We start from the raw sequence: 14,110 nt of genomic DNA on the forward strand, positions 1-14,110 counted from the left end.
AAGTCTTCCCAAACCACCCCACTGGCTTACCAGCCCAGATGGATGGAGGTCTGACTGGAGCAGTTTAGGCTTTATTTACACCAACACAAGACAGAGCTTTGGCTGCAGCAGCCACACTAAGAGGGTGAGCAGGGGGAATGGGATGGGGTGGAGAGGTGTGTATGCCTGCCCCATGGGGTGCAAATGGGGCTGGAGAGCTGAGGTGGGTGAAGGAAATGCACCTTTGTGTGTTTGCCAGGAACCAGGAGTGAGCTGGAGTGTGGGGAGCTGCCAGATGCAAACCCTTGCTTCAGTAAAGCACATCCATGCACAGAAACATCCCAGCTCACACTGATCCAGCAGATATGCCAGTCCCACACACCTAAAACCACTGTCCAGTAGGCACAGATGACAAAGTGAGGCAACACCACCAGCTCTGTGCTCTTGCTCCCTGACACCAGAGTGTCTCTGTGCTCATTTCCAGAGGCTGATGGTCAGTGCATGTAGATAGATGATCTCACATACAAACAAGAAGACCATCAAACCCATTCCCATGCATATCTTCAGGCAGGAACATCCCCAAGCAAGCATGCATTCATGAAGACAATTTGTAATCTAAAACCCGGACAGCTGTATTTATAGTTTCCTGAAAAATATGTCCTAGAAATATTTTATATAAGCAGTCATGTACATGTGTGCATGTAGATTTATCATGGAACTTTGCATGCAAGCATATTCTGGCTAAGCCAGGTGTGCTGTGCATGTGTATATTTTGCTGGTCATTCATGCACATGCGAATAAATTATAAATATGCACAAGTACTTTGTACAAACATGCACACTTATTATCATGTAATTAGCATGAAAAACAACTCCTTGCACATGTTTTCGTACATTTCCACACAGAGTAAGCATTAAGATTTCTTTCCCCACTGTCATATGAAAAAACATTTGACAGAGATTTTGATTCTGTTGAGCTCTTTTTTTGCTACCTGTTGCCTTCTGTTGGACATGTGGTTTGGTTTGGTTTACACAGGCCCCAAAATAGTGAAATCTTCATCCTTGGCCTTGGACCTTCAGATAATTGATAGTCAAAAACCATATAGTGGTTAATAGATAATAACATAATAGTAGTAGGATGATAATGATGATGATGATGATAATATATAATAATAATAATAATTTTGACAATTAATATAAGAGATAGAAGATATATAACAGATGATGTAATATACCTTGTTAAAAATATACATTATCCTACACTGTAGGATTTTGTATTGTTTTATTTCTGCATGAGAAAGCAGTTACAGCTGGTGAAGTATTTAAAAGCTGTGCTATTTGTGGCCATAGAAAGGGTGTTCCTGGCAGGGAGCTCGTTCAGCAATACACAGATGGGGGTAGTGGGAGGGATGTGCAGTAAGAAATCAGGCAATGCAGTAATACAGAATAAGAGGCTCACAGAGAGAGGTAGGTGGGAGGGCCTCTGGAGCTCTCCAGCCCAAGCCCCTACCCACAGCAGGGCTGACTCCAAAGGTAGGTCACATTGTCCAGAGCCTTTTCCAGGCACGTTCTGAACGTCTGAAGATTCCCCAGCCCCCCACTGAGCACCTGCTCCTGTGCTGAACTATCTTCAAGTGGGGCTGGATGGGGACATGTGCTCCTTTGCAGGGGCTTTCCTTTCTTGCAAGCTGTGCTTTTTCCCTTTTGTCCATTTCTGTGCCCCTCTGAAATATCTCGCTCTGATGTCTCCCTCCAACCCCTCTCTCCCTTTAGGTAGTGGCACTGCTGTTAGGTTTTCCCTTTGCCACCTTTTCTTCAGGAACAACTATTGTTTTGTTGCTGTCCCCTGTCCCTTACATGTGCCTCATTGGCTCTATGTCTAAGCAGTGGACTGAGATATTTCACTGACATTTGAATTTGCGTATGTGCTGCATTTTGGGAGGTTTCACCTTTGAGGTCAGATATGGCTTCTTCTTGGTGATGCATCAGAAAAAAGAATCACCTAAGGAAGATAATTTTAGGAATAGCAGAATGGCTACAAGGCAGAAGTGAGAGGGAAAGGAGGTACAGGCTAAGGCTGCCTCAGTGGCTGGGAGCAGCAGATCATAAACAGGATGCACTGGCAGAGCTGGGGAAAGGGATTTCAAGACTGGAGTATTCAATGCATTGTTCAGTCTGAACAGCATGGGAGAGAGCTTGGGCTTTGGACTGTGGGAGGAGGGCAGTTTCATACAGGTGCTGACCCCTCAGAAAATAGCTCCCAGAAAAGTCTTGAGATTGTGATGTATTTTTTTTCCCCTGAGATTCTGTGCTGTTTTTCCTCTGTTACTCAAACAATGAAATTTCCCCAATTTTCGGAAAGACAAAAGATGATTTGCATAGATAAATGCTTCGTCTCTGAAAACAAACTTTGCCATGTTGTGCTTTCTCCTTGGATGGTTTGGTTGTGGTTTATTTTTGGGGTTATTTTGTTTGGTTTGTTTTTGTTTGTTTATGTTTGGCTGGGTTTTTGGGTTTTTTTTTTGGGGGGGGGGATGCATGTTCCTCCCGTCTATCCTGAGTGGTATTTATACCTTCCGCTGCTTTTACACCATTTTGGTGGTCTCCCTCAGCATTTAGCCAAGTAGGCATGATAGTACCTTTTCTGGTTCAACCCTTAGGTGGTAATTGAGAACTTTTAAAATTGTCTGCATTTTTTCTGGTGCTCAGAAACCCTGTGTTCCTCATGTTAGAGAGGGAGCAACAGAAGAAGGAACAGTCAGAGTCGTCCTGTGTTATATTTTTAGTTTTACATCTTCTAGTGGGTGGATATTTCTTGCCTAACCCAATTTTGCTGTAAGGTCATCCTCTGATTTCTGGATTCTTTCTCTGTTCCACAGTTTCCTACCATTTTAGATACTTCCAGAATCCTGGAGAAGCAAAGCACATGTGTGATGCATTCTTTAAATATATTGAGACTACCTGGTTTGCCAGGACAGCAGTTTCTTTTTTATGTCTGTGGACTAACTCCTTTTTTTCCCATATCCCAAATGCACCATTTTACAGCCAGGCAGAAGCAGTGAACTCAGATACCATATGAGGACTTTCAGCATTCATACTATTTTCCTGTCATGCTGTTCCATCTGACAGATGGAAGATTCTAATTTGAATCTCATACTTGACATGGGTTTGAGTTGTATTTGACATAAACCCATCTCTCATGACCATTTAACAGCAATGAAACTCTAGCTGAGGTGATGTGAAGATGCATTTGTCTAAAATCTGCTAGTATTTGGCATTTCTGTCTGAAAGACATTGTAAAAGAAAAAATGAGCTGTTTGCTAGGAAAGACTGCATTCGGTATGTGGCAGTTACTCTGTAGATGAAATTCTTCAGCCTGATGTTTCACTGTCCTGTCTGTTTTAACGGGGTCAGAGCATGGCCATTATTCCCTGCAAAGAGTCTGTGTAATTTACTTAGAACGTGTTGGTAATCATGTGGTTAATAATTGCATTAAATTTGTGTAGCATCCAATACAGTGATGAATGGAAGAATACTTTCAGCTGTTCAGACAGGATCAATCTGTTTAAGAGGCAGCAGGTGAGCCATCTTTAGAACAGGATGATTTAAAAAGATAGGGGTTCTGTGAAGAAAAAAAAAATCTACTAGGATTTCCAAAGGGAGCTATGGCACATGGTTTTTGTCACTTGATGAATTTGTGCAAATAAATAAAATACTTAGGACCTTCAGTCATATTTGTTATGTTGAAACACTAGTTGGTAGAGCACTGAAACAAGTGCTCAGAGAAGCTGGGTAATTTCTACTCCTGTAGTTGTTTAGGAGTTGCCTGGGTAAGGTCTTGAGCAGCCTAATCTGGTTTACCTGCCTCTGGAGTTTGCAGGCTGTGGGCAGAGGCTTGGACTAGAAACCTCCAGAGGTGCCTTCCAGTGTAAATCTTTCTGTGAGTCTCTGTATCTATTTTATCTCAAGGGAACAGGAAGATCAATTTTGTTACCTTGAAAGGGGGAGGCAGGAACTGCCAAATAGAAATGTCTCCTAAGTGTGTGGTAGTGCTTTGTCTCTGTCATATGTCCTGCCATTCTCCAGCTTAAGTGTCTGATTTTGCTGCCCAAGACATGGCTCATTCTCCTCCTGCCACTCAGAAAATCTCAGAGAAGCAGATGTGCTGGGGAGAGAGCAAAGGGTCACCTTGTCACAGGTGGGAAGTGCATCAGGTGGTGACCTGGCCTGAAGTAAAGCCAAACCTGGTTCACTGAAGGATATGCAAGGAGAAGAGGCTTATTCTCTACTTCTCAAATGCACACTTTCCCTAGCTATACTCTGAAAGAGTGAGGTGGGATAGCTGCTCTTCAGGGAATTTAGTAAACAAACACAGGGCACAGTCAGGGTTCTTCAAGCTCCCTTAAGATGTTGACAAGACAGCACAACTGCCCAGTTTACTGTAGCGTCGTGTAAGAAATGTCCTTGATAAGCACCTGCAGCTGATTGTGAACTGCATAAAACCAACTGCTTTTCAAGTTTAGTATCAGAAGAAACAGACTGGATTAAGCAACTAGGAATTTTAGAGGAATTGGAGATCCAGGGGTACTTAAAATGCTGATTTGGGTAAATAATGGTTGGAGGTGTGCAGCAGCCTGTGATATTTTTGAGATGATGCTGCTTCTTTTCCTCCACGAGCACCAGCAGTGGCTGTGTGCCCTGTTAAGCATTCCTTGGCAGCAGGAGGAACAGATGCAGGACATTCCTGCAGCCTGTTTGAGAGTGTAATGCCTCTCAAAACCTTCAGAGATGTTTTACAGTGCTGCTGAAATCTATGAGACAGCCCTGAGGATGGCGGCCTCATGTGAACTACTTTGACCTTCTTTTGTACCTCCAGAAAGCTGTCTCTTAATGCTCAAATGCTGTCTCTTAATGTTCAATCTCTCAGCCATTTTTTTTCCCCCAGGACATTAGAAAATAATGAATATTCTGTGATCACATCTTGTACTCCCAAAAAGGGGGTGAAAAGGTTTTGGAGAGATTGGAAAGAAGAAACTAGAAAGAAAAATAAGAAAAAATAAATGGGCTGCATCCGTCTGAGAGTTTCTATGTCTCAGTCTCCCTGCTTGGTACATGTGGGTCTGTACCTCAGGTAGATCTGCCTTGTCATCCTTAATGCTATTTGTGAAGGAGCATTTGCCTTGCCTTTTCCTTGTGATCCCTCTTGTTTTCTGCTGCTCTAGCTGTATGGCCGATACACAGACCGGATAACAGATAACATTTCAGACAAGGAAGCAGCGAAGCTGCTGAATAAACAGGCCCAAAGGAACAATGGAAGACCCCTAAAACGTGACAGTCAAGTACAGATCAAAGAAGTCCACTATTCCAAATGTCAAGGTAGGGACAATTCATGTTTCATTACCTATTACCAGATATTGGGTAGACCAGCAAGAGAGATGGGATTTAAGCAATTGTGACTGGGGAGAAGCAGAGAGGCAAGGAAAAGGAATTGAATCTCACTGGGTTGAAAAACCTTTTCTACATGAGCTTTCATCCTAGAAAAGATGTTTGGAATATAAAAAAGCAATCCCAAGTAAATAATTTTTTCCATAGCAGAGCTCTGTAATAGGAGGAAAAGGACCTTCTTGTATTAGACTTTGGCTGCTAGTGTACAAGATGTTAAATTCCACCCTGTGTGTCCTGTACATACCCCCCCCCCCCTTTTTTTTAATGTTTTTTAAACTACATTACATGTTACAGAACTGTGTGAGAGAGGGATGGGTATCAGTCCTTCAATATGAAGCCCACGATGCCTCCAAATAAATCCTTGTTTTAGTCAGGTCTCAGCACAGGAGAGACAGACACAGCTTCATCTGTGTTCACTCCGTTTTTCTGGTTCACTCTTCCCTCCACAGACTGTGCTAAACGCATCCAGAAATATGTCACCAAGAAGCTTGGAGAGGACTGGATTTTCTTGGTTCTGTTGGGTCTGGTCATGGCGTTGGTGAGCTGGGGAGTGGATTATGCCAGTGCAAAGACCGTACAGGGTGGGTCCCATTCAGGTGTTGCAAAAGCAGCCAGTAAATGATAGGAATGTGTTACAAAGCCCAGTGACCAGTGTTGCTCCTCCTTTAGCATCATTGTCCCATCCTCAACCCTCGCTGCTTGGGAAGTTTGAAGTTCTGGCAACATAGCAAAAGTTGGCTAGGGAGAGGTTCTTTAAAGGGATGGCAGGGAAAATTTTGGAAGTGGGAAGAAACAAGGGATATGTGTATGATGAGTCAAAGACAAACAATTATTTTGAGTCGCTTTTCTTTCTGCTCTCTTGAACATGCAGGAGCACAGGGAAGTGTTACTGTAGCCTTTCCTGTTCTACTGCTTCCCTTTCTCCCCAGGAATGTTAAGAATGTGGGTGATGGGGGGAAGGGGCTCTTAGATGCCCTCCTGGCACTGTTTCTGCTTTTTGGCTCGATTTTGTTCTTTCCAGTTTTTACTTATACAGTGCCCTGATTGGTTTTTTGCCATCTGGGCGTATAGAGCCCTCTCCTTTTGCCCTTTTCACAAAGATCTCCTATTCCCTGTCTTATACCCCTTCCCTGCATTTTTCCTGTGGTCTGTCTCCCTATGCCAGCTGCAAAAATTGCAAGATCTTTCAGCCCTCATCTCAGTGTGCACATACACACACCCCACCCACTGCCACATCCTTTTAACTGCACTGTTCCTTTGTCCTTACTCTCATGTCCCAGTCCTGACTGGCCCACACATACACCAACCTTTTCCTCTTGGCTGCTGCAATTCCTCAAAGCTCCCAACATTCCCTCAGCCCAGTGTTCCTCCCTCCAGAGCTTCCTCATCTACCAGGTGACTGGTATAATCTACTCTGACGGCTCCTGTCCTTTATACTCCCTGCAGCTGAGTCCTTTGGGGTTCTTTTTCCTTTTCCCCTGCCAAGTCTCAGCCCCTACTGAGCCTGTGTGGGGAGCCAGCTCAGGCAGAGAAGATGCAGTTGCAGAGGAGCTGCAGTTCAATTTGGATTCTCAGCAGCTCAAGTTGTTGTACCTGGCTGAGCAATGGTACCACTGCTGTTCTAATAGCTGCTGGCACAGCTTCCATTCTGCTGCTCTAGAAGGGAAATCACAATCAGAGCTTTTAAACTAGTTTTTTATGAAGGAATGGTTGGTGGACCACTTTATTGTCCTTCAGAACCCACACAAGACCCTCAGACTCCCAAATGAAGACACTGCACAGTGATTGGTCCTCACAGCTGCATGTAACACGCCTCTTTTTATGCCACACTTGTGCACAGGTATTAATAGTGTCTTCTATCCATCCCTGAAGAATGCCTGCTTTATTGGGGAACTCGTACTCAAAACAGGGCTCGTATTAGAAAAGGAGCATGAGGGCACCATTTCTGATGGAGCTTTAGCATGGGCACATTTAGCAAGTATGTGATTCTCTGATGCCTACCAGCCTGTTTGGAGCAGCTGTGGGCACTGATGGGCTCTCTGTTTGTGTGTTGCAGCCTACAAGTGGATTTATGGAGCGCTGCACCCCAATGTCCCCCTGCAGTACGCCGTGTGGGTGGCCGTCCCGCTCGGCCTGATCCTGTTTGCAGCCAGCTTCTGCCACTTCGTGTCTCCACAGGCTGTTGGTGAGGGCAGAAGGCAGGGCAAGATCTGTTTCTGTCTGTCTTGTTTTTCTTGTTCTGTTTGTCCGTGGATTTTGTTCATCCCTGGCTCTGCTGTTGATTTCAGGGTCTGGGATCCCAGAGCTCAAGACCATTATGAGGGGAGTGGTCCTCAAGGAGTATCTCACTCTCAAAGCTTTTGTGGCCAAAGTTGTGGCCCTCACAGCTGGGCTTGGAAGTGGCATGCCTGTGGGGAAAGAGGTAAATATTGCTCATTCTTTGTGCAGCAGTGACCAGGGTCCGGTAGGTGGGAGTTGTCTGTGAAAGAAGAATCTAGAAATGTTTTCTTACTTTCACCACCATTCCTCTTCTCAAAGCTCTGCTCTTTCCAGCCAGACCTATCTTTCACTGGCCATTTTCCTTCCACTTTCAAAGACATGATACAGGAAACATCAAAGAACCCAAGTCAGGTAGTCTTTGAGAGGGAAAATTATCAAATGGAGGTAGGAGAACTGAGGAAAATTGGAGGGTCTAAAGCACAAATCTTATGAGGAGTGGCTGAGGGAAATGGGGTTGTTTAATCTGGAGGAAAGGAGCCTCAGGGGAGACCTCCTCACTCTCTATAACTCCCTGACAGGAGGTTGTAGCCAGGTGGGAAAACAGTCAATTCTCCCAGGTAACCAGTGACAAGACACGAGGAAATGGCTTCAAGTTGCATCAGGCAAGGTTTAGATTGGATATTAGGAAAAAATTCTTCAATGAGATGGTGGACAGGCATTGAAAAGGCAAGTGGTGAATAAATATCCCATGAAGAGTTCAAAAGGAGTTCAACTGGCTGTGGCAGCTGGGGACATGGTTTAGTGGTGAACACAGTGATGCTGCATTAAAGGTTTGATTCAATGATCTCAGAGGTCATTTCCAACCTTAATGGTTCTATTACTGGCTGAGATGGCAGAGAAGTTATGAAGCCTGCAGTAGCTAAATGGTTGTCAGTAACCAGAGGGCAACCCTCTCTGATTTTCTCCTCCTCTTCTCTTGCAGGGTCCTTTTGTGCATATTGCCAGTATCTGTGCTGTGGTACTCAGCAAGTTCATGTCGATCTTCTGTGGGGTGTATGAGGTAAGGCACATATCTCTGCACACAGTTCTTCCTCAGGCTGAGCTCCTGAGACACCCAGGATAGTATGGGTAGGCCACGGAACACAGAGGAAACACAAGGATTGATGTTTTCTGTACTGCTTAGAGCAGTAAAATACAGGCTGAACAAAAGTAGTGCGAGGCCAGACATACAGGCCAAATAACTGTGCAGGACCACCAATGTTACCCAGAAATTACCCAGAGACTGGTTAGGAGTATGTGTTTGACAAGTTTTCAATCTCATGATTGATGCCTTTGCACTGTGATCATTGACTGTATAAAAAAGTAGCTGCAGACAAAGACCAATTTGTCTTTAAGCCAAATTTATACAGCATTGCTAATTATAGACACTGACACCGTCTCTGTGCTTTTGCTATCACCAAACAGCCTCTGCAGGCTGATCACCATATTGACTGGTTGTATAAAAAAATCTATTAACTGCACATATAGATAAATGTAGGAACTCCTTTATGTGGAGGCTCTTAGCAGAAAGTGACTGTGTAATATAGCTGGAGGTGCTGTTCTCCTTGGGTACGTCCTGTCTGTGCACAAGGAGCAGATGTCACTGCTGGAGACCAGCTGACAGTACTAAAGACCGCACTAAAGTGTGTAGAGCCTGCTATTTGTAATAGCAATGGCTGCCTGTGCTGCTGGCTGTTGCTTCTTTTCATTGTTCTGGGTCCTAACCCCGTGGCTTTGCTCCCTCTAACCCCAGCATGCCCGTCTCTGGCTGCACTCCCTGTTCCAGAATGCGCATAGGCAGCTCGACCTCCTGGTGCCGGCTTGCGCAGTTGGAGTCGGATGTTGCTTCAAGGCTCCTCTTGGAGGCAAGTGTCTTCCTATATGTGACATTTCATGTACAGTTCCTTTGACCTCTTGCTGTGAGACTTCCTGCTCTCATGAAAGGTTCTCCACAGATACCTCTCCACTGCAGCAACACGAGTTCTTTCTTTTCACATGTAACCGGTGGCAGTGAAAGGAAGGGAATGTTACAGGAAAAGGGGCACATATTTCAGTGCTGATTTCTAATGATGCAGCTTGTTCAGTCCCTGCCAGCCATTAACACTGCTCCACCTGAAGAGTACCAAGGGCAATCTAGAAAGTCAATAAGGATCAAGTAGAGAACAGAAGTAAAAAAAAAAAAAGCCAACCTTGCAAGAGGCAGCAGGCACAACTTGCAACAAGGGAAATTTTGACTCAGTTAAAGGAAATTATGTTCTTTTCTCCCAAAGGTGGTCCAGCACTGGCATAGGTGTTCAGTGTGTCCATGAAAATTCCACCCTTGGAAATGTGCAAGACTCACCACCTGGACAAGAACCTGACCTAGCCTTGAAGTTAACAGAACTAACAGCTCTCTGAGCAGGGAGACAGCTCCAGTGGTCCCTTCACAATTTTCCATGATCCCACTTGGAGGAGAAATTTGGAAATTTATGTCTCCCCCATGCATTTGTACTACTCTTCTAATTCACTGAATTTCTTTAAACAGAGGCACAAGTACAGAGGCCTCTTTCTAAAGCAGTGGAAACATATCAATAAATAATTTGCCTTTCATTTCACTTTCCCCTCTTCCCATGTGCTGCCCTGAACCTCTTTGCATGGTTATTGTGCCCAGAAGTGTAAGGAGTTTTTAAATGCTATGATTTTTTCTAAGATGGCTTTAGTTCTTCCATGCACTACTTTCCTGTTAGTCTTCAAATGGATGAGTTAGCTGACAAATGCAACATGGTCTTGCATCAGCAGTAATACTGATCTTTACTCTGGTTGGCTATTAAAAAAAAAATCAAGGAAGGAATATAGTTTGTCAGTTACAGATCAGAAGTTCTTCAGTTGATAACTTGAAAAAAGATGCCAGAAAGAAAATCAGGCTAAGCAAGAGAGAGGCTGAGAACTGTGCATATGTGGGCAGTCCAGCAAGATGTAGACAGCCTGAGCTGAAGCCTGAGGCTTCAAGGCAAAATTTGTCAGTCTGCCAAAAGTCTTGAGAGAAAGCAGTTTCAGAACCAAGGATCAGACCTCAGTCAGGTGGAACCATTGGAAGTATACAGGAGAATGGTATCTGTCTTAATGGTAAAAAAATAAAACAAAAAAAACCCCAAACCTAAAAAAATCTCCATAGAAGTTTATAATTCTTGTTTCTTTCTTTGGATCTGGAATTAACATAATCTCAGAGACTCCAGGATGCATCATACCTAGGTGACTGGGAGGTGCTAGAGGAGAACACAGAAGGCTAAGCAGGGACTGATCTAACTGCTGCATTTGCTAGATAAAGGAGATGTCAGACAAAATAGCCAAAGTCTTCTCAGAGGACAGCGAAAGAACAAAGAGACAGCAGGCACAACGTGCAACAAGGGAAATTCCATCTACACATGAAAATAATTTCTCCCCTTGTCCCAAAGATGGTTCAGGGTGGCACAGGGGTCAAGAGATGCTGAGGAATTGCTGCCCTTGAAGGTGTTCAGGGCTGCCCTAGCAGCCTGATCCTGAGCACCCTGATCCCATTACCCTAGAGCTAACCTTGCAGTTAGCCCAGTTCTGAACAGAGACATTGAGACACATTCAGAAACACAGGATTAAAACTTGCTGTGAATCTGTGATAACATTGTATTATGGGAACAAACAGAAAGTTATCATAGTTTCTGTAGGCCTAGTTCCTCTTTTGGATTTACACCAAATTGCCAAACGTGATTTCTATTACCTGGGAGTCATGTAATCTTCAGCTTGGTCCAGGATATAGCTTGCAGTTTCACTTCATATTGCCCTGGTGTGTAACTTCTTGGTGTTGTTGCAGGTAAATACCACCCTGTGTATTAAGGAGGATGGATTTGAGAAGCCAGTTTAGCCCTTGACAAGCAAATGGTACTCAGTCTCTTAGAAAGACTCCCCCTTTATACCTTCCAGTACTTTTTTTATTATTATGACCATTTTTGCCAGGTCAGCACAATGCTTTACTGGGTGATCTGTCACCCACTCACCTACCCAGCATGGAAGAACCTTCAGCAGCAGTCCACACTCTGCTCTGGACATGCATGTGCCTTGTGCACACTGAATCACTGGGTAGGTTTTTTGAGGCATTCTGTGGCACGTGTGCATCCTGAGATTCCCTGCCAAAGTAAAAGAGATGGAGTAAAACCTACTTATGCTCCTTCAACCCTCTCGAGGATTTTCCAGGAGATATTTCTTCCACAGTGGCAGAAATGTGTATGTTTCAAAGGAAAGTGAGGTGCTGCCTTCTTCATGTTTCTTGAATGTGTGATTCCAGGTATATGCCTGTCCTGTGCCAGGTCTTGCCTTTTCAATATTTTGAAGCCATCCAGAAGAGAGAAGTAAGACAAACATTGCTATAACTCTGAGACTGGAGACAGAGCTGGGTGACATCATGCAGTCATACCTGCCAATTTTGTTACTCACTTTCTGTTTTCTTTCCTTCTTTCTTCTGTTTGTCTGTCTCTCTTTGTCTCTTTCACCAGTAGCAGCCCTATTATTACACGGATGTCCTGACTGTGGGCTGTGCTGTGGGTGTTGGCTGCTGCTTTGGGACACCACTTGGAGGCAAGTGGCTGTTCTGTTTGCTTTTCCTCAGGTACCAAAATCCTCTCCCACCTAGTCCTCTTCTCCTCTGCCCCTCTCCTGCACCACATTTTTGATGTGACCTTTACTTTGGGCAGAGACACTTACCTTTAGTGTTTTCAACCTCCCCAGCATCTCTGATAGTCTCTTTTCCACATGTTGTCCACTTTCTGGAGGCAAGAGGAGAAGGCTCTCTAGAGCAGTGGTCTCCAAATTGGTGTGGATACCCCAGGGGATGCACAAGGTGATCTGCTGAGTGTGGGAAGGAAATACCAGCATTTCTATTTTTTTAATATAAAAAAGTGAATAGATTAAACTTTACTAATATTAAGTATTTGTATTGGCAGTGGTGCCCTAATATGTCACATGGCCACTTGTCACATGCACTGCATGAGGTGTAGAGTTGCTCCCAATGTGGGGGGTTGACCATGGTACCTTCAATCATTTATTCTCTTTAAGCATATTGCAGTGAATTGCAATTGATGTGTGCCCACACTGGATTAAGTGGATTTATGGATTACATTATCTAGTGTTAACGAAACTAATCGTCACAAATTGGAAAAATGGCTTTTAAAGGTTCCTGCAAAGAGCCTATGGATTGAAGATAATACTAATAATGAGAGCACAGAGAAATGACAAGAAATGGCAGAGCTGACACTTCTAGCACAAGCCCTTATTCAGTTCCATTATGAGGTACAAACAATGGCCAGCTAATCAGATCTGAGAGGAAGTTGGATAAAAAAAGATTAAAATTATCAAAAGTTATTTTAAATATTAATTTACATCTGCTATCGTTAATGATGAACTTTACCCTGTGTGTGCATTGTGCTTTGAGAAGTTAACTAATGAGGGTATGAAGCCATCAGAATTAGCAAGACATTTCAAATCTAGGCATCCAGAGCATGAAGACAAACCTCTACAATTTTTTCAGCGGTGTTTCAAGCCGTGTGACATTCAATCCAATACTTCACAAAATTCCACTGAACCTAATGACAAATGTGTAGAGAAGCCTCCTTTAAGGTCTCTTGCTTCACAGCAAAAGAGAAAATGCCACATAGCACAGGGGAACACCTGTTCTTCCTGCCATAAAATGTAAAAATGGCTGTGATAGTACACAGAAAGCAATAGGGCAGCAAGCTAAAATGTGTTCCTTCATCAGTAAACACTGCTGGAAGATGCACAGCAGACGTTGCTTAAGGTTTGAAGAAACAAGAGTCTGTACAAATTACACAGTAGGCAAGATTTCCTGTGCAGCTGGATCAGAGTACAGATGTTTCTAAAGTGCCTCAGATGATGGTATTTTCCAGATTCTGTTTCAGTGGTGAAATGCAGAACTTCTTTCTGTGAGACACTGAAAGGAATATCGACCACAGAAATTGTATTCCCGACAGTAAATTACTTCTTTAATAAAAACTGTTTCATGGAAGAGCTCTGCACATGTAACAACTGGTGGAGCAGAATAAGAGAAGAATTGGGGGGGTAAGGTTACCTAGGCACCACTACACCTGGAATTCATGCACTGCAGTGTTCACAGATGAGCTATTGCAGCAAAGAAATGGGAGCCAGACATGCACAAAGTGCTGCAGGATATTATTGATGTGGTACATTTAATAAAAACAAGACCCTGAAAGAGTAGAATCTTTACAATACTTCATAACAAGATGGGAAATGACCATGAAAATCCTACAGGCATTTACTGGTTATCTGATAGCAACTTCAGAGAAGAATAGAATTTAAAGTCCAGTTGCACTTTTTCTTTTACAAAAAGACAGGTGTTCTGAATTTGCTGATCTTTTCTGTGATGACAAGTGTCTGTCAGTAGA

The 14,110-nt window shown here is 43.6% G+C and overlaps 1 protein-coding gene across 1 annotated transcript in view; it reads left to right on the top strand.

Moving 5' to 3' along the window:
- The window catches only part of CLCN1 (chloride voltage-gated channel 1), a 55,310-nt gene that overhangs the window by 21,118 nt on the left and 20,082 nt on the right, over nucleotides 1-14,110 (top strand). The window contains exons 3-8 of the mRNA XM_030947473.1: nucleotides 5,201-5,354; nucleotides 5,873-6,004; nucleotides 7,480-7,608; nucleotides 7,712-7,845; nucleotides 8,626-8,703; nucleotides 9,436-9,547. Of these exons, the coding sequence (XP_030803333.1) occupies nucleotides 5,201-5,354; nucleotides 5,873-6,004; nucleotides 7,480-7,608; nucleotides 7,712-7,845; nucleotides 8,626-8,703; nucleotides 9,436-9,547 (739 nt within the window). The remainder of the gene's footprint in view (nucleotides 1-5,200; nucleotides 5,355-5,872; nucleotides 6,005-7,479; nucleotides 7,609-7,711; nucleotides 7,846-8,625; nucleotides 8,704-9,435; nucleotides 9,548-14,110) is intronic.

This window comes from Camarhynchus parvulus, chromosome 1, assembly GCF_901933205.1.
Source record: "Camarhynchus parvulus chromosome 1, STF_HiC, whole genome shotgun sequence".
Lineage (NCBI taxonomy): Eukaryota > Metazoa > Chordata > Aves > Passeriformes > Thraupidae > Camarhynchus > Camarhynchus parvulus.